General features: G+C 35.3%; 5 protein-coding genes across 5 annotated transcripts; 2 read left to right on the forward strand and 3 right to left on the reverse strand.

Annotated features, from left to right (window-relative positions):
* Positions 1–10094: 10094 nt before the first annotated feature.
* Positions 10095–11665, reverse strand: LOTGIDRAFT_165452 (hypothetical protein; the record flags this gene model as incomplete). Its single annotated transcript, XM_009062466.1, has 5 exons — positions 10095–10130; positions 10387–10479; positions 10688–10791; positions 11050–11159; positions 11649–11665. 5 exons carry the CDS (start codon positions 11663–11665, stop codon positions 10095–10097), a joined length of 360 nt encoding a protein of 119 aa, XP_009060714.1.
* Positions 11666–14196: 2531 nt separating this feature from the next.
* On the forward strand, positions 14197–14850 carry LOTGIDRAFT_165453 (hypothetical protein; the record flags this gene model as incomplete). Its single annotated transcript, XM_009062467.1, has 1 exon — positions 14197–14850. The coding sequence occupies one exon, from the start codon at positions 14197–14199 to the stop codon at positions 14848–14850; it is 654 nt and encodes a 217-aa protein (XP_009060715.1).
* A 215-nt stretch (positions 14851–15065) lies between these two features.
* On the forward strand, positions 15066–16097 carry LOTGIDRAFT_165454 (hypothetical protein; the record flags this gene model as incomplete). Its single annotated transcript, XM_009062468.1, has 2 exons — positions 15066–15582; positions 15811–16097. The coding sequence occupies 2 exons, from the start codon at positions 15066–15068 to the stop codon at positions 16095–16097; spliced, it is 804 nt and encodes a 267-aa protein (XP_009060716.1).
* A 1889-nt stretch (positions 16098–17986) lies between these two features.
* LOTGIDRAFT_165455 (hypothetical protein) lies at positions 17987–19078 on the reverse strand (the record flags this gene model as incomplete). The annotated part of the gene is made up of 1 exon (XM_009062469.1): positions 17987–19078. The coding sequence occupies one exon, from the start codon at positions 19076–19078 to the stop codon at positions 17987–17989; it is 1092 nt and encodes a 363-aa protein (XP_009060717.1).
* Positions 19079–19791: 713 nt separating this feature from the next.
* On the reverse strand, positions 19792–20694 carry LOTGIDRAFT_165456 (hypothetical protein; the record flags this gene model as incomplete). Its single annotated transcript, XM_009062470.1, has 1 exon — positions 19792–20694. The coding sequence occupies one exon, from the start codon at positions 20692–20694 to the stop codon at positions 19792–19794; it is 903 nt and encodes a 300-aa protein (XP_009060718.1).
* Positions 20695–20710: the final 16 nt, after the last annotated feature.

Genomic DNA, 20710 nt, shown 5'->3' on the forward strand with positions numbered 1-20710 from the left:
TCTGCGTAGCCTTGTAAGTCTCTGTCGAAGTTTGTTTAATTTTCTTAAGTTTTTAGGCAATATTTTTGACCTAAAAGGTCGCCTAACCTTTCCTTCAAAAACTTTTCTCAATTCTGCCCAGGAAACTGTAGGGTTTCCCTTCAAATACCTAGTGATAAATTCCCCTACAATGCCAGTTGACCGTTGGAGAACCAATGATCTCATCCGAGAGTCATCAACATCAACAAACATGTGAGCCTTTTCAAGCTTCTTTAACCATTCGTTAAAGGCTTTATACGTATCCCCACTTAAAAACTTCACTTGAGTGTTCAGCCCTTAGTTCTAATTTCAAATCTGAAAAATTATCCGCAATCGCCTGCGGAGTTAGAGTGCTACTGTTTTGTAAAGCTCGCAAAGAATCAGTATACCGTTTCTGCATCCCTTCTTGAAAATTATGAGCTTGCGCAGATAACTGCGCCCCTAACTCGTTTCTTTGATCTTGATTTCGTTTTTCCAATTTCATTTTATAAGAAGAAAGAGGTAACCTTATATAAAAAATAAACAAGAAAAATGTGACTCTGAAATAACCTTGCTTTTTTTTTTTCTTTTTTTTTTTTTTTTTTTTTTTTTGCCTCAAATTGGATAGATACTAAATTCAAATTAAAAAAAACTTACCCCAATCCTTTTGCTGGCTTCAACACTGTGATGATAAAGTAGTACATATATAAATATCCCGGACAAGACCCCAAAACGAATTTTTCTCTTACGTTTGATGTTGTTTTTTTTAATGATGTGTGTGCATCGTCTGCAACAATTAATGTCGATATATTATGTCATGAGAGACATCACATTAAACTGATTATCTTGCTATGGAATATTGTAGCGAGCCACTCTAACAGCGTGGTTACCCCGATGTACATTTTACATTTTTCTTCAAACCGATTTCACATCATTTATGACATCCAAGACCATGAGGTGCGTAGTAGTGTTGGGAATCGGTTGCAATTTCATAATCGATCATTGGTTTGGACAAACCAATCAACCATCGATTGTAATCGGTTGCCAGCTCCAGGCTTCTGCAGATGTCACTTCCAGAAACTTTAATACTTTACCATGCTTACCATTTGAATTTTGCAGGTACTTACCAGTTACCAAGTTACAAGACTTCAAGCTTTGATGAGAAAGTAATAAAATATGTTGATAAAACTGTCTGTGTTTGACTATTTATTGAACTTTATTTGTCTCAATATTTAACAAATTCTACTGCAACAGATTTCAACATGAAAAAAATTCACCAAAGAACTTAAAAACTTAGAAGTACTACTGTCACTTTTCTACCAGTAATATTGGACATTGTCCTTTGTTGGCTCCCCAGTCACATGGATATACGGGGGAATGACATGGAAGATGCGGCGGCTAAGGCTGCTTTGTCACTGCCTGTTTCCCCCTTTTCTTTGCCTTTCACCGATTTTAAATCGGTGATAAGGTCATTTATTCAACATCGATGGCAGCAAAGATTGGATGCTGCAGACACTAACAAGCTTCATGCCATTATGCCTCTCCTAGGAGACTGGCCCTCCTCCTATTGTGCCAAAAGGAGAAATGAAGTTGTTTTGGGTTTCGTCTTGGACATACACCCCTCACCAACTGTTATTTGCTCAAGCGAGAGCCTCAACCAGTCTGTGAGCACTGCCAGATCCGCCTGACAGTGAAAAACATTCTGATTGAGTGTAAGCATCTCAAACCGGTAAGATCACAGCACTACCGTACTGTTTCTTTATTTCAGCTTTTTGCGCAACCTTCTCTATATGATCCCTATATATGGGAAGTTACGCTGTTGTTGATAAGTGTGGTTGTCAGACCCGTTAGTTGGGTCGATAGTGATTCAAAAAATTCTTGACTACCCATTTTGTAATATGGCTGAAGTACAAAAAAACTGACAAAACCAAGAAAATGATACCAACAAAAAAAATACTTACGGAAAATTCACCCGTTCAAGATCCTGGTCACGGCACCAAAAGATGAACACCGTTGTGACTTTTCCAGTATGTTTAATATAAAACTATATCTTCGTTGGTCCTTTTATTCTGCTATAAAGCTTCACGTTGTGTATTATAAATCTAATATCAAGTATATTGGTATTATGCCTTCTAGCTTGAGGAGTCCTTTGGTTGCAGCAGAATCTAAACTCCCCGAAACTAGTTCCGTTTCGGAATATATACCCTGACCCGGGGTCACCCTCCTGTCCGTATCACCTGCTCAATTTAAGACCTATTATTGGTCAGTATTTCCAAACGCGCAATAAGAGCACAAGCGACTGCATACGTGTTGGCTGTATCATATAATTTCAACTATTTTGTTTTTATTGAATATTTACCCCCAGTGGCCCGGGGTTAAGAATAGGTCCACCGCCCCCCATTGCGTGTCGTAAGAGGCGACTGAATTGGGGCTCCTCGTTTGCCGTGAGGTGCGACCCGTGTCGGTTTTGAATGGACACCTGGTGGTTGAGGGTAACATACTCCCGAATACATCACTTTGGGCCAGGGGATTCCTAGACGGGTGGCCAGTGTGGCCCACACTAGTCAATCGGCTTGTCGTGTTGAGCCTATGAGTCGGTGGTCAGAACAGATTAAACTTTTTCTTGTAATAATTAATATCTTTTTTCTTTCAAATTATTTCACTGACTCAGAAGCAGCGGCTTGGGTCAATTAAGTAAAAAAATAAAAATAAAAGTTCGGAATTTATTTTCTCCACCCAGAAATTTTCTCTTTTTTTTGTCTAAGTATATCTCCCGATTACCCCTAGGGCGCCGGCGCTGGAGTCCGCGTAAAGCCCGCGCGGATGTCGTGGTCGGGGGTCTCGGGAGATGAATTCTTCTTTTTTCTCCATGGCTACACAAACAAAAAAAAACACAAACGAGCGTAAGCGCCGGTTAACCGAGGCTGAATTTACTGATTTGTCTAATTCAGACAATCATGGCCCCGGTTTCTTGTCATTGACAGTAGTGACCCTTAGAGGTCTTTATCATCCTTATCGCCATTTGCAATCGCAAAAGGATTGACAGGTCTTGCAAGTGAGCCCAAATCTACGAAAAAACTGCGTAACGGCTCCTTGTTAGTTGAATGTGCTCGCAGAATTCATTCTGAACTCTTGCTTAAATCGGTCACATTGGCAAACATACCGATAAAAGTTTCACCTCATTCCTCTCTGAACTCTTCCAAAGGGGTCATTCGACATCCAGACCTCAATTGATGTTCTGCTGAGGAAATGAATGAGGAGTTAAAAGATATTGGAGTCACGAACGTTGATAGAATATCCATCCGTCGTGACGGCCAATTAATTCCTACCAACACCTTTATTCTTTTATTCAACCGACCTGATTTACCATCTGAAATCAAAGTAGGCTACCTTAATATCAAAGTATCGCCGTATATACCAAATCCTCTCAGATGTTACAACTGTCAACGCTTCGGGCATGGAACTCGAACTTGTAAGAGTTCGATTCGATGTGCGCGTTGCGGTCAGTCTGGGCATGACAACAAGGATTGCACCGAAGCTCCTTGTTGTTGCAATTGCAATGGAAAGCATGTTGCCTTTTCCAAAGACTGTCCAAAGTGGCAAACTGAAAAAAAAAATTAATAAAATTAGAATTGAAAGCAAAATATCGTATCCCGAAGCGAGGAAGGTTGTAGAAGGTGCAACTCCATCTACTCCTTCCGGAAAGACTTTTGCTAATGTCGTTAAGGCTTCTACCAAATCGGTGGAATGCCAAACCGACATCACTTGGCTGACACGGTTACCAGTAGCGTCTCCGGCCCTATTACCAACTATTCCTAAGGCAACACCATCTACATCATCCGCTACTCAGGCTTCTCAGACTCAGAGTAGTCAGTAGCTGATGATAGTTTAAGTCTACCAGCTAAAGACGTTCAGCCAAAAGGGACTGGTAAGCAGTCCAGACAAAAGCATGCGAAAGTCTTTCTAAAAATGACAAGTCCTGCAAAAAAAAAATGGATCCTCCTCCAAAAAGGGAGGAAGAGATCTTTTGAAGTCTGCCATATCTGATAGTATAGATATGGAGGCTTCCGAGGTTTATGCGGAAGTTCTCAACCCCCCTTACCGCAAACCTCGTAGTCCAGTCAAACCACCCTGACAATGCATCAAAAAAATAATATAATACAATGGAATTGTCGAGGTTTAAGTCATAATCTGAATGAAGTTCAGCTATTAATGCAACAATACAATCCGTTGGCTATTTGTCTCCAAGAGACTTTCCTCAAGCCAACGGATTTGCGTTTAGTGCCATTTAAAATTTTGTTTCCTACCACCATTATGGCACTGGTGATGATAAGGTCTCGGGTGGTGTTTCTATTATTGTCAATAGGAATGTCGCCCAGTCCGAAATCACACTACATTCTCCTCTGCAGGTAATAGCCGTGCGAGTTACACTCCACGTGCCTATTACCATTTGTTCCATCTACTTACCACCTAGCTTATCATTGAACCTGAGAGAATTGGATGACCTTGTTGCCTAGCTTCCTTCTCCTTACATTTGGTTAGGAGATTTCAATGGTCACCATTCTTTCTGGGGTAGCTCCGATGATAATACCAGAGGAAAAATTAATAGCTGACTTCATTTATGACAATGATCTTTGCATCTTTAATGACGAATCGCCTACGTATTTCTGCTCAAAAAACCAAACTTTTTCTCATCTAGATCTGACAATTAGCTCTCCATCTTTGTTCCAAGATTTTTCTTGGAGTGACAAGACGATCTCTGCTACAGTGATCATTATCCTGTAATTCTACGGAATAATGGTCCTTCACCAGTAGACAGGCCACAAAGATGGAAAATCTCCAAAGCTAATTGGCCTCTCTTTGAGGCTCTTTGCATTTCTTCTTTTTCTCAAGATGATCTAGATGAGGCAGAAGACCCGATGGAATTATTTACCACTATCTTACAAGATGTATCGGGTCAGGCGATTCGTAAAACCTCGGCAACTCCAAAACGATTCAATAAACCATGGTTTAACGAAGACTGTAAGACAGCACTGAAAGAACGTAATCGTGCTCTGCGACTGATTGAACGTTCTCCTACCGCTGACAACATGGCCTCTTTCCGCATTGCATGGGCGAAAGCCAGGCGGACTATCCGCCAAGCAAAGAGGTCGTCATGGCAGGAGTATGTTTCAAGGATCAACAGTCGCACGTCTTCCAAATCAGTCTGGGATAGGATTCGTAGGATAAAGGGTAAAGCGGATACAATATCTGTGAACCATTTAGAGGTAGATGGTTCAACTCTCACTACTCTTCCAGATATTGCTAATTCCTTAGGCCATAATTTTTCTTATAATTCTTCCTCTAACTTTTCCTCGGATGCTTTTCGGAGAGTGAAACTCCGGGAAGAGAGGAAAAGACTTAATTTTGCATCAAAAAACGAGGAATATTATAATGATAAATTTACGAGTTTTCTTTGAAACAGGCTCATGATACAGCTACTGGGCCTGATGATATACATTATCAGATCCTCAAACATCTCCCTTACCCAACATTAAAAAAACTTTTATGTATATTCAACCAGATTTGGGATGACGGTGTATTTCCTCATCTTGGAGGATCGCTACCATTGTACCCATTCCCAAACCTGGTAAAGATCCTTCGAATCCTACTAATTACCGCCCAATTGCATTAACCAGCTGCATTTGTAAAACCATGGAACGAATGATCAATCGAAGACTCGTTTGGCACCTTGAGTCAAACAATCTTCTTACCAACCTCCAATGTGGATTTCGGTCTCAAAGGAGCACTCTTGATCATCTCGTTAGATTTGAATCGTTTGTCAGGGATGCCTTCATCCAAAATAAACATCTTGTAGCCATATTTTTTGATTTGGAGAAGGCTTATGACACCACTTGGAGATATGGCATTATTCGTGATCTCTTTGACTTCGGTCTCAGAGGAAGATTGCCATTATTCATCTCCAATTTCCTACACGATAGGACGTTTAAGGTTCGACTTGGCTCCATTTTTTCAGATCCTTTTCCTCAGGATAATGGAGTTCCACAGGGTAGCATATTATCCGTTACCCTGTTCTCTATTAAAATTAATTCCATCACGTCGTGCCTTAGACGGGGGGTTGATGGCTCTCTGTATGTTGATGACTTTCAGATGTGTTATGGCTCTACAAACATGCAGACGATTGAGCGTCAGTTGCTGCTTTGCTTAAACAACTTACAGCAATGGGCAACTGACAATGGATTTAGGTTTTCGAAATCCAAGACCGTCTGCATGCATTTCTGTAAACGAAGAGGATTGCACCTAGATCCAGAACTAAAGCTGGATGGTGCTGTCATTTAATTTAAATTTTTGGGACTTACTTTTGATAGCAAGCTTTTTTTTCATCCCCATATTAAAATCCTCAAGAACAAATGTCTGAAAGCTCTCAACATACTGAGAGTCTTATCCAATACTGACTGGGGAGCCGACCGAAAGGTCCTCCTCCGATTATATCAAGCTTTGGTTCGTTCCAAGCTCGATTATGGGTGTCAGGTGTATGGTTCGGCTCGTCAATCCTATATCAAAGAGCTTGATACCATACACCATCAAGGACTTAGAATCAGTTTAGGTGCGTTTCGCACTACTCCAGTTGAAAGTCTGTACGTCGAGGCTAATGAGCCCTCATTGTACGACAGACGTGACAGGCTTTCATTGCAGTACGCTATCAAGATAGCATCATTGCCACAACATCCTGCTTACTGCCCCGTATATAGACCTTACTTTGAACACCTGTACGTGCTGTTTCTTCTTTTGGAGTCCGCATTCAACCCCTTATGTCAGCGGCTGGTATAAGCCACGACTGTATTGCGGACTTTGCCATGACCACTATTCCACCTTGGTCAATTGCTCCACTCCAAATAGACTTTAGTCTATCGAGCAACAAGAAGTCACAGACAAGCTCTGTTGTCTTCAAGTCTAAATTTCTTGAACTAAGATCTAAATATGGGGATTTTGCTCCTTTCTATACAGATGGGTCTAAGGATGGTGATAAGGTAGCAGCCGCTACAGTTACACCATCCGAAGTTCTATCTGTAGCTCTTCCACCAGCAGCCTCAATATTTACTGCAGAACTCATTGCCATTTTACAGGCACTTGAGTTTTTTCAGTCCTCTACATCATTAAAAAAATGTATTATATTTTCTGATTCTTTGTCCTCATTAAAAGCTATTAATAACATCCAGCTTGTACACCCAATAATCGGGGATATATACAAGCTCTCTGGGCCAAAAAAGGACATTGTCCTTTGTTGGCTCCCCAGTCACATGGATATAGGGGGGAATGACATGGAAGATGCGGCGGCTAAGGCTGCTTTGTCACTGCCTGTTTCCCCCTTTTCTTTGCCTTTTACCGATTTTAAATCGGTGATAAGGTCTTTTATTCAACATCGATGGCAGCAAAAATGGGATGCTGCAGACACTAACAAGCTTCATGCCATTAAGCCTCTCCTATGAGACTGGCCCTCCTCCTATTGTGCCAACAGGAGAAATGAAGTTGTTTTGTGTCGCTCTCGTCTTGGACATACTCACCTCACCAACTGTTATTTGCTCAAGCGAGAGCCTCAACCAGTCTGTGAGCACTGCCAGATCTGCCTGACAGTGAAACACATTCTGATTGAGTGTAAGCATCTCAAACCTATAAGATCACAGCACTACCGTGCTGTTTCTTTATTTCAGCTTTTTGCGAAACCTTCTCTTTTGAGAAGGTTGTGGCTTTTTTTAAAACAAGCAGGTCTTTATTTTAAATTTTAAATGGATTAGTCATTGTTTGTTTTAAATGTTTTGTTTGTTTTTAATACCACCATGTGGTGTTTTACCTGTGATATTGTTTTTAGTGTTTTTTTGTATTCATTAAATGACTTTTTCTGTGATATGGTTTTTATCGTCTTTTTTGTTGTCACTATGTGACCTTTATGTGATATTGATAGGTGTTTTATTGTTTTAGTTTTTTTTATTATTTTAACGTATTCTGGAGCTATATAGCCCGTTTGGTGCTGATGCTCCTTAATACATTTCATTTCATTTCATTTAGAAGCTGAATAGCTGTACTGCTATTCATAAAAGGCCTTGCAGCAGTTATTTTCCATACGTGAAAAATGCCTGTCATATTACAAATCTATAAATAACTCGCAATTTTATTGGTTAATGAGTCTGAGGGTGTATTCTTTATGCTCACCGCGGAGAGTACTTAAATAGAATAGATTCGGAGAGATCTTCGGAAAATAAACATTGAGAGATGAACGCAACAGGATACGTTCATATGTTTCACAGTACTTCAACCATGAATTTAAGAGACTTTTCCGACTAGAACCAACTACATTTGAAAAATTACTTCAACTTATTAGAAATGTTGGAGCTAACCCAGTAACCGATGGCCATGGGAGACCCCCAATTAAAATAAAAGAACAATTGCTTATTACATTGATGTGGCTTGGTAGTCAACAAACCATACGCTGTATTGCTGACAGATTTGATAGAACCGACTCTGCTACATTTAAAACCCGAAATAATATTTGTAAGATACTAACAAATGTTATTTTACCTCGATTAATAAAATAGCCAAGATTTGATGAGTATGATGGTGTTGCCCAAGATTTTCAACCATTCCCAGGAATAATAGGATGTATAGATGGAACGCACATTCCAATTCCTGCACCATCTAAAGTTCCTGGAGCTTATTTCTATAGAAAGCATTCAATAATCCTGCAAGGTGTTTGTATCTCTAATATGCTCTTCACACATGTTATAGCTGGATGGCCAGGTAGAGTCCATGACAGCCGAGTATTAAGAAATTCTGATATATGGCAAAATATTGGTCCTTCAATACCTGAGCAATATCACATTTTGGGTGATGGAGCATATCAAATAAGAGGATGGTTATTAACTCCTTATCGTGACAATAGACATCTAAATCGTACCCAACCGTTATTTAACAGATCTTTCTCATCAAAACGACAGGCCATAGAAAGAGCCTTTGCTTTACTTAAAGGGAGATTTCCAAGACTTACGTATTGTAACACCAAGAAATTGAAATATACTATTCGTGCTATTATTTCAAGCTGTGTTCTCCACAATGTATGTATTTTACAGGATGATAATTTTGAAGATCTCGTTCAAATGCCTGATGATGAGGGTCAGGATAATGATGTCAATAATAATGAGAATGGGGCTGCAGGTCTCGCAAAAAGAGATGAGATTGCTGAAAACTTATAATAACAGTTTAATAACAATCAACAATAACATTATGTGTTAAATAAAATAATAAGTCAAAAACCACTGACTAATGTCTATAAAGTGTTTGTTGACTACAAACACACACTTAAAATTTAACGTATTCTAATGAAACTACAAAAATAAAATATTCTTTCAAGAACAAAAGTATATTAATCATTTTTCAAATTTGTTAGTTTTTTTTTTAAATCAGGATTCTTACTTTCCTGATTGCAGTCTCTTGATAACCTTTCAAGAATTGTGCCTACTGTGCAAATTGTTAATGGATGGACAGGGAAGACAACCACCTTTTTCGAATCTAATCATTTTTAGGGGTAATTGCCCTGACGAGAGATGCCATTAGTTCTATTTTTTGATCATGTTGTTCCTGTCTCTGCTTTCTGGTTTTTTCTTCTGCTTCCTTAACAGAGTCATTGAACTCTTTTAAGTAGTCAATTACCGAATCAACTGTTGATTTTCTCGCTTTGGTAGTTTTTTTTACTTTTTTTAGGAAGTGATGGTGCTTGTTCATCATCGTCACTTTTAGAATCATTTTCATTTTTTCCATCTTTACTTGACTCAAAATGTAAGCAGGTTCAACATCCGCACTTTTATCTAAAAATGACAACTCATCAGAAAATTCGTGAGTTTTTAAATTTTCTCCACTTTGTTTATTGAGTCGGATATTTTCTTATACGAGGTTATTAATGTCCTCCACTTTCCCCTGCATCTTTCACTGCTGTGAATGTGGCCATTTTGTTTTTATTTTAAGCTTATTTCCTTCCATATTCCTGACTTACAAATCAACTTTTCGCCTTCCTCAGTAATACAACTTTTGACGAACCAAGGATATTAGATAACGGGTGTTTTTAGGCGTCCAATCACTTTCTGAAATATAAATACATTTAAAAATGGTTATTTAAAAGCTTTGTATAATATGAATATATGTATATAGATGTATCACAATTTTCTTTGGCAGCTTGTTCAATTTGGCACGTTAATCGTTCATTTTTTAAATATTCACTTAAATTATATTTCTAGAATTTAAGAGAGTTTCATTGCAGTTGTGACTTGCCTCTCTGCAACTTTTAAATTTAAAAAAAAATATTAAAAAATCAAAGCATGTATGATCAAAAATTAATACCTTAAGTGGTTTCATTTGAGTGCTCAGTTTTTGATGTTGATGCAGTGTTAATCGATGTGCTACTACTACTACTGCAGGATGGTTTATCATGTACTAAAACACAAAGCAAGATTTTAAGAATTTGAATAAGCATTTAAATAGACACCAGCTTGAATGGCAGGATAATAAATATGAATAACTTGTGACTTCTAGAATGCTTGTAAGCTCAGAGAAATGAACATATTTTAAAGAACAAGGCAATAACTCGATAACAAATATTGTTTTTCTGTGTTCATTTTTTGTAAACTAAGCAGCATGCTACATACATAGGATGATGAATGTAGCTAGTGAATTCACCAATGAACTTATCATGATCATGTTTCTCAATTTCTTTTGAATTTATAACAGCTTGTAACATATCTGGATCTGAAAATACACAATAAGTCAATTAAAGTTTTGAAAAGTCAATTTATTTTTTGAAAAAATATTATCAAGATATAAATCACATTCACCATCTGTTGGACAAATCGTATGAAAGTCTCAGAAACGAAATTGTTTGTAGAAATAGAAAGAAATATTACAATATGTAAGGTATATTTTAATGGATTATGTATTGATAAACTGAATCACTATCAGATTATTATGACAGATATCATAACAAGATCAATTGTAAATGTAACTTACCCCCATTCACAATTTTTTCTCCATCTTCTTCTGTTAGGAGGACAGAGATAACCTGACCGTCATAAACAATTTGATAATTTACCAATTTATCTGATGCTTCCGAACGATTACTATAATAAAGAAAATAAGAAATTAAGATGAAGAGCTTTTGCTTACAAAGAGGACATGGCCTTTTCGGACTGTTGATGGACTTGAAAACACCTGTATTGAGCGTTGTAATCTTGAATATTGGTATTTGTAGATTTAATTGGCTTCTTGACCTCTGACCTAATTCCATACGGGTTTAGATCAGCATCAACTCTATCTCTCAGTCACAGTTGGAGGTCAATTAAAATTGGTTCACTGTGCTTCAAGATAGAGTTGGCCCTTTCATTCGACTTGGTAATTTTGTCTGATGGAAGTCTCTCGGCTGTCCTCATCAGTGCACTGGAACTTGTCGAAGAGCCGTGCTGCTGTATGGATGGACCGTTGACAATTTTGTCCCAGAAGGCTCTTGCCACCTTAAACTCTATGACCAAAAGCATTCTTTATTACTTGTAGTGGCATAGCATAATTTTTCCCAACATATACAAGGCCATGTATGCCGATATTTGCCTCACCTTTCACTTTTTACCATATTGTTTTTAGTGTTTTTTTTGTAGTCATTAAATGACTTTTTCTGTGATATGATTTTTATCGTTTTTTTTTTGTGTTTTTTGTCACTATGTGACCTTTCTGTGATATTAATAGGTGTTTTATTGTTTTAGTTTTTGTATTATTTTAACGTATTCTGGAGCTATATAGCCCGTTTGGTGCTGATGCTCCTTAATACATTTCATTTCATTTCATTTCAGCTTTCACTTTTGACTGCAACAAATCCATTCGCCTAGTGTGATTTATACCATTTCTAATGTGAACTGTCGCATAGAATTGTTCAACAAACCTCGGCCACATCAGAGGATTTCCATTGAAGATGGTCTATTTTAGGTAGGTCACGTTCGCTTTCCAGCTTGACTAGTGCTTGGGAAAGCTGTAGATGAGGATCATGCAAGTTTTCTTGAGCAACTAAAATTTCTTGACCCGGTACCAGCTTGTCAATCCAGGCACCAATAGGTTCAACTTCAGAAGAAATGTAATGGTTGTTGTTCAATTGAGGGTTAGTTTCCGATACATTGAATTTAAGATTGAGTATTTCTGGTGGAAATATTTTAGCGTTAGGGTTCAATGTAGACTCATACGTGGTAATGTCTGGCACATGAGAGGTCTGGATAGTATGAGAACAGCCCTCATTGGTTTTCGTCTTTAAAATGGAAGGTTCGAATTTTGGAATTGTGTCATGGAATCGGTTGTTGGTTTTGATTGACGATTGGCTAATTCTATCTTAAACTGTGACTTCACATGAATCGGAATCTGAATCAGTTGAGCTGGAACTGATAGGCTCATATATAGGTGTCTTATTTATAGTTGAATGGTTCCATTTCTTTGGGTTTTTCTTTAACATGAATATGCCTTTCCCATGTCCATTTATGAGCTCACTACATTTTGTCCTGTATAGATTAAGGGTGTAATACTTTGTTCCGAGGCACACTTTGATTGTTACGGAGGTTGTTCTGTCTAGAGTGTCTTTTGAATTTTCTATTTTCACATTTAAATCACTGTTGGCACTTACATTTCTGCAAAATATTTCTGAATTTTTCACAAAATAATGAAAAAATCCAGAATTGAAATGAAGAACTACCCCATACATACATTATTCCTTATAAATATTCCTAACTTTCCATAGGTATTGGTTCTTATTTATTCTTCATGTACTTGTATGTGTTCACTTGCCGCCATCTTGGAATTCTAATAACTGTGGTTTTATTCATACCAAAGATTTATTCAGAAGTAACGAAAAAACAATATTTTTTACATTTAAACAGAAAGGGTTCTGCACATCTGTCCAGACTATTCAAACCTTATGAGAAGGTTGTCACATTTTTAAAACATGTACATTTTTATTTTAAATTTTGAATGTATATTTTTTTCATGGTTTTGTTTTAGTTGTTGTTTTTGAGATGTTTTGTTGTGTTTTGAAGCCCTTTGTGGTTTATTACTGTGATATTATTTTATCCTTGTTTGTTGTCACCCTATTGTGGTGTTTTTTCTGATATTGTTTTAATTTTCTTGTACCTTTAAGCTTTCATTTAGATGCGTTAATTGTATCGTATTCAGGTGCTAAATTGTCCGTTTAGGTGCTGATGCACCTTAATACATTTCATTTAATTTTAAGGAAATTAATTTGTGATATCGAACCATAACTTAGAATCAAAATAACTATCAGTGAGCAGGTCTGAAATGTACGGCTCACAGGCACAGCATCTACCAGATTTAGCTTTTGTGGTTAGTATGATATTGTTTTTATCATTGTTGGTTGTCACACATTAGGGTGTTTTCAGTGATTTTTTTCTGTCTTCTTATATTAATCTATAAGTTCATAACTTTTTTATTTCATTTCATTTGAGCATAGTGTATAAAGGACCGGGATCGTCACTAAACTAAAATAAAAACTTCGGATGTCATTTATGACTGTTTAATTTTATCACGTGGTTTTATTTTAATTGATTTGGTCATTAATCAGGTTTCGAGTCATTATATTATGAAAAAGAATACATCCATGACAAACTCAACCATGTACCCGCATGGCAATATGTCGATTCGGAAATGTTATATTTATGTAATATTTAATCAATCCAGCTGTTTCCTTTATTACATTAAAATGCTAAATTGACGAGTTGACATGCAACTAAAATTACCAACAGTAGTATGTGTACATTACCTTATGCCATTTTACCATTTACCGGTTTACCAAAAAATTTTTTTAACCAAATTGACCATCCAGTGTATGTACACTACACCCCCTTTACCATATGCCGACTTACCATTTTATATACTAATAACCTAAACACCCTTCATTTCATAAATTCTTACACTTAAAAAGACCTAAACTCCCTATAAATTATTTAAACTCCCTACATTTCTTACACCAAAAACACCTTCAATCAATTTCCTACATTCCATCAAAAAAAAAAGCATATTAAAAATACCCTTATATAAAAATAACATAACATTTTTTAATAGCCTCGTTTTGGAAAACACAATTTTCTACTCAATTTTTAAACCTTAAAAATGGCAAATAAAATACTAGATCCAATCTTTAGATTATACGATCCGTTTCTTTATTCGTTTAACAAGAAAAAAGAGGATTATATTATAATCTCACCCACTGTTGGTTCTAAATCCCAACTGAATGATGGTGGTAGAATTACCTTTGAAATAAATTCATTATCGAATTGGTTGCTTCTTTCCGATGCTTATTTCAGATGTGATTTCAAAATTAAAGATGGAACTCAGAAATTAGAAATAACGAATCTCCAACTTTTCATACCCGTAATAACACCATCAATTGAAGTAGAAACGAGAATATTCAACTCATTAACTAAAGATATTGAAATAGCTTTTCTTCATCGTAATACAGTAGGTAGCATGACTTTAACTGGAGAATCCACTACATGGCCAATCACTAACACTATTAAACCAGCAAGATATTTAATGGTTGGTTTCAAGAACTTAGCAGATTCTCAAACGAATAACAATAATGTCTTCAGAGTGGCAATGAACCAAACTCAAGATCCTTTAATCCATAAAGTTCAAGTAAGATTAAACAACAATAATTATCCTAACCAACCTTTAACAATTAATCCAACCACAAAGGATTATAATGAATTGTATAGAAACTATAAAAACATGTGTGAATTATTTAGAAATCCACCTCAGTTTTAATATGTAGATTTTGCACTTAATCATCCAATCTTCTGTTTTGATCTATCAGCTCACCAAGAAGATCTTTTCAAAACAGGAGTCAACATAAATATTCATATTGAAAAAACACAAGGAGGTGTAACAGGTTATTGTTTACTACTCGAAGAAGCAAAACATTCAATTAAAATAGCAGATAGAAGAATGATAAGAATTGAGTAAAAAATACACCCTTAAAAATGAAACCAGAAACTTTAGTTCTGAAAATAATAGACGCTGTTGAAACAGATTCCCCAACTGTAATAACTTTTCACGGTAAAAAAATCAGTATAACTAAAAAACTTATTGATAAATACAAATATTGTAAAGTCAGAGACGATATAGACTTAGAAAGAATTGATACAAATGTAAAAAAAAGGTGGATTTATATTTTCCCTACCTTAAATATATTTGCTGGTATTACCGCGGCGGCTACAGTGGCTGGTGCTACAGCTGGTGGAGTAAGCGTTGCCAACGATAAGAAAGCAGCTGCACTAACAGCAGCCGAAGAACATAGACAGAATTTAGCATTGGAAAAGTTGGCAGAGGGTAAAAATCCTATAACGGAAAAGAAATGTTCAGGAGTGGGAGATATGATAGGCACAATGAAAGAATTTGGAAAAAGATTTAGTGAAGAAACCAAGAAAACTGTTAAAAAAGGATTAAATAAATTAGTAGATAGTATTGACACGGGAGAAATCGAAGTCAAACATAAGGGTAATGGAATATTTTTAAAAATATATACACACTGGAGAAGGAATATATCTTTCAAAGTATAAAGGAGAAGGAGTGATTTTTGGAACAAATCAAAATAATAATAAATGGGCAAAAAATTTAATCATTCAGAAATACTTCCTAATACCCAATGTCATGTGTATATGCGGTAGTTTCGGTTCTGGGAAACTCATCTCACTTTTAACATGTTGACAACACCAAACCTTTTAGATTTCGATTCTTTGTATATCTACACAACAACACCAGAGCAATCGTATTATCAATTCCTCAAAGCTTTAGAATATCTACCAAAGAAAGATGTTCAAGACCTATTTCAATATTACGAAGAAAACGAAGAAGAAGTGGAAATAAAAGATATCATAGATAACTACATCGAAGGAAAGAATCCAACGGATATAAAAGTTTTACTTACGAAAAATGTTAATGATCTAGTCTTGTCTAATATTGATAGCAAACGAAAGAACTTAATATTGTTTGACGACTGCGAAATCAAATGAGAAGAAAGAAAGAAATCAAGCTGTTCAACAAGAATTCATCACGAAGGGAAGACATCACAACTGTCACTGCATATACCAATCCCAAACTTTTTACGGGATGGATTCTATGTTTATTAGAAAAAATGCAAATTGTTTTTTATTATTTGAATTAAACGATAAAGATTTATCTCAAATCATTCAGTCGATAAATCACGGAATGGACAGAGATACATTCAAAAAGTTTGTAAAGCTCAATGGAGAAACCCAGATGAACATGGATATGTATTCGTAAATACTAGAAAACCCGCGGGTGAAAGAGTTATGCTCGACATATGTTAATTTTATTTTTTTAAAAATGAGTAGCGATTGGTATAATATTTTAAAAAGAAATAAAGAATATATCAAAGCTAAGAATAAAATAAAGACCCAAGTTGAAAATAACAGATTACAACTACTCGGATTAACGAAAAATCTACAAACTCTATTTCAACCCATATTAAAATCTCAAGAGGATATTAAAAAGAGACTCATCCTTCCTATAGAACCTACATCTCCTATAGAACCTCATCAAATAGAATATCCCATCACCCAGAACCGAATCCATATGGTGGTATTATAATTAGGACATTAGATGATATTAACAGCCTTTTTTCAAACCCTAAAGCAGATTTACCAAAGAGTATTAAACCAATCATTGATGATGAGGGGTTATTGTTTAATGGATTTAGAATTAAATTTAAGTCAAATTCCCCTATATTCAAAACGATACAAAAAACTTAATATTTACATTAACGAAAGGATTAATAGATTTAATGAATGGCGGGTATATTGGCATTGCCGATTACAAGGATTTACTAGCATACTCAAAATTTCTACATGCAATAAGAAAGTCGGGACCCGAAACAAGAAGATCGAAAGCAGTTGAAACATATTTAAATAAAGTTATTCCTGATGAATATGAAGATGATGAATCAGATGAGGTATCACATGATTATGCAGAAGATTATACACCAATCATACAAGAAATAGACGATTTCGATGATATGGTGGCATCTGAGTAATATTAGCGGCAATGAAGGAAGGACATCGATCGCACAAACAATATAATGAAGTAAATTGTATATTAAAAAGACTCCTTGAAAAAGGTATCATAGATAAAAGTGATTATAAAAGCGTGATTAAAAATGTCAAATAAAGAACAACTATTCGTTATCACCTCAAATAAATCAGACATTAAATTATCTCTAGATTATGAGTACCAACTCGATCGCAATCAAGAATATGAATTGGGATTAAAGTATTTCTCTGTTTACAATTCCATTAGAAATATCAACGAAAAAAAATAACCAAATGAAAATATCAACAGATAATGGAGTTACGTTCAAAACCATACGTTTACTACCAGGAAGCTACGAATACATAGCCATTAACGAATACCTATCTGAATATGGAGGAAGTGTCAATGGTAAAAACAATATTGAATTCGAAGGTAATTTGAATCTGAACAAAATAAAATTGACATTAAGAAATAATAGTCACGTTGATTTCAACGTAGAAATTTCATTGAATGCGTTACTAGGATTTGATAAACGAGTATACACCCAATCCACTTTAGCACCACACAAAGCTAATATCGAGAATGATATCGATGTGATAAATATACATTGCAATTTGATAAACGGTGGATTTTTCAATAAATACAAACGTCAGATTATTTACAGTCTTCCAACATTCACTGTACCGATAGGATATAGAATTATATAGAAACCATTTCAAACGACGTATTTACCACTTAATTCCTTTATGATTAAAGATATAAATCTGGAAATCAAAGATGGTAAAAATAGGTTTATAGATTTTGGTAACGAAGAAATTGTTATTCAACTTCATTTAAAACAAAAGAACTAAATTTATTCTGATTGATCATCATTAGATACATTTGTAAAATAATCAAAATCATCAAATTCGTAGTTTTTATCCAAGCACATCTCCTCCCCAGAGTTGTAAGGATACTTTTTTCTTTCATCGTCTGGTGCTTTTCTCTTTATGAGATTCAGATAACTAAATTTTTTAGTTTGTTTTTCATTAGGAATAACTATTCCATCAGTAAAACTCTTCTCCCATGGTTTATCAAATTCATTCGTTACGTCATGTCCACTAGCTAATTGAATGTAGTCTTCTACCTTAATCTTATAGTTAGAGTAACCCTTAGACGTTTTCTTTTCTTTTAGAATACCGTCGGAAGTTTGAAAGATATTGTATTTGACTTTTGGCACTAAATATAAACCATATATAATTCCACCATCACCGTAATCATTCTTTCCTTTACAATAATCGTTTTCGGACACCAACCCACCTTCATTTAATTTATCCCAATTGCTAGACGAAATGTATAAACTATCGGTATCCGTATAGTATATTTCAGGCTTATAAAATCCATCTATGACTTGAATAAAATTATTCATTATTCTTTTACTGTGAGATAATATAAATGTACCTAAATGAGTGGGTGTTAATCTCGTAAAATCCTTTGGAGCAACAAATTCTTTTTCTTCTTCATTTATCTCAACGATATACTGACTATCATTTAGTTTGTCATACTTATTGACGTGTTTGTCGTAATTAAGGCGGAAGGTTTCTTCATTCCATAAATGCAATGAGGTATTTCTATCCCTCTGAATAGATTTACCATATAAGGAATTACTTAACTTCATGCAGTTACTAGCAACCACCTCTCCTTCTTTTTTGTATTTATTCCTTAATTCCTTCAAAATTAAAATATAATCTCTGTAGGGTGGAGTTTTAAAATTTTCTTCGTAAACTATACCATCTAATATTCTAATAATTTTACCACCGGATTTCACTATTTCTTGAATATCGACCGATGTTAAAACGTCGTGACAGAAACCATTTCTGAACCTGATTTTAGTGCCAGTTTCCTTTTTACCTATTCTATTCGTGAAAGTAATTTTATCTTTAGCTGGTATCGGTCGGAAGAACATGTTTTTGGGATATTCAATCCAGACTTTTAAAATAGCAGTTCAAGGTCTGAATTTCTCTTCATTAAAGAGCTTGAGAAATTCTTTATTTTCTTCTGGTAGAAACGGTCTTGCACTTTCAGTTTTGGATATTCACCTTCTGTCATAGCAGAGGCGTACAACCCATTAGCGTCAAATGCCATCAGTTTAGAATAGTTCAGTTCTTTGAGTTTAGCGTGAACTTCCGTTTTATCTTTCGTGCTAGCACTGTATTCTTTGAATAAATCTATTATTCCTTCAGTGCCACTTTCTAAATACTCCTTTGAAATGGCGTAAAATCTCATTCATTTTATTCGTTTCAAATGATTTTCTGTTAGCAGAAACTCTTCCTCCTTTAATGGATTGTCTGATAAAATATCTTATAAAAGGATGGGTATGTGAATAAACTTTTTCTATTTTTTCTTTTTCAATGTGTTTCGGAACCATTCTAGTAGTTTCATACCATTCTTCTTCTACCATTTCTTTATCGTAATGATATAAATAATACCAACCCTTTAAAGATAAAGAAGGAGCCGTTAGATTATTTGAAACGTTTTGGAAGACAGTTTCTTACATTGCTTGATTGTATTTTATCAAACAAGCTCCGAGACATAACGTGTCTCTTTTAGCATAAGGTTCCCATTCGTGTCTTAAAGATTCCCAATTATCTTTGGTGTATTTAACAATGTCTACATTCATTATTTTCTTAAATTCATTGGTAGATTGGATGAATTACCCCATGCCGCCAAAGTAGATTTTTCATGTTGATAGGAAGAAGTGAGACATATGTTTTGTAAATAGTTATTTTTATCAGATATTTTTTTCTCTCTTTTCCACTTTTTCAGCAATCTTTCTTCTGTATATGGATTAGATAAAGGAAGAGATAGAATTTTTTTATCTGTTACTAGTGGACATTGTGTTAGTTTATTAAGGCTTTGAAGTGCAATCCAGTTGTCAAAACCACTGGCGTTATGAGCAATTAAGGTTAGTCTTTTTTGATCTACTGTACCTAAACGATGCAACATCTGATCGAAACAATCTGTTCCTACAAATATTTCTACTATATTAGTCATGAGTTTGTTGTAATATTCTTCTGGAATGGGATCAGTTGGCTTTAAATCTGGGAATACTCTTTTAATTAGTTCTAGGTTTTTCCTTAGTTTTTCCAAATTGACTAAAGTACAACAAAAAGGAATAGCTTTATTTTCGCTATAGGTTTCGCAATCCCAAGCGAATAAAGTATTATCATGAGGTTGTGAAATCACGTTTAGTTTTAACTGAGCAAAACATGTTACTGCATCATCATCCCCGCAGGTTCTCCATACATTTTCATCGTAATTATCTTCTATTTCTTTAATACCTAAAGCTTTATTATTTCTTATCAAACAGAAATGTTCTTTGTGTAAATAAAAAACCAAATCTAAGTCTATGTTTACATATCTTGGTTGAAAATGACTGTCTTTAGGGTTATAGATTTGAAAATTTGTATTAAATCGATCGTTGAATATCTTAATTCTTCCAACTGTCATCACTCCTTTTCTTTTTGCTTTTTGAAAACTGTTGACGAAATCTTGAAATTCCTTTGTTAAGTCTTTATTCATGAAGTGATTTACACAC

This window comes from Lottia gigantea (assembly GCF_000327385.1).
Source record: "Lottia gigantea unplaced genomic scaffold LOTGIsca_51, whole genome shotgun sequence".
Taxonomy (NCBI): domain Eukaryota; kingdom Metazoa; phylum Mollusca; class Gastropoda; family Lottiidae; genus Lottia; species Lottia gigantea.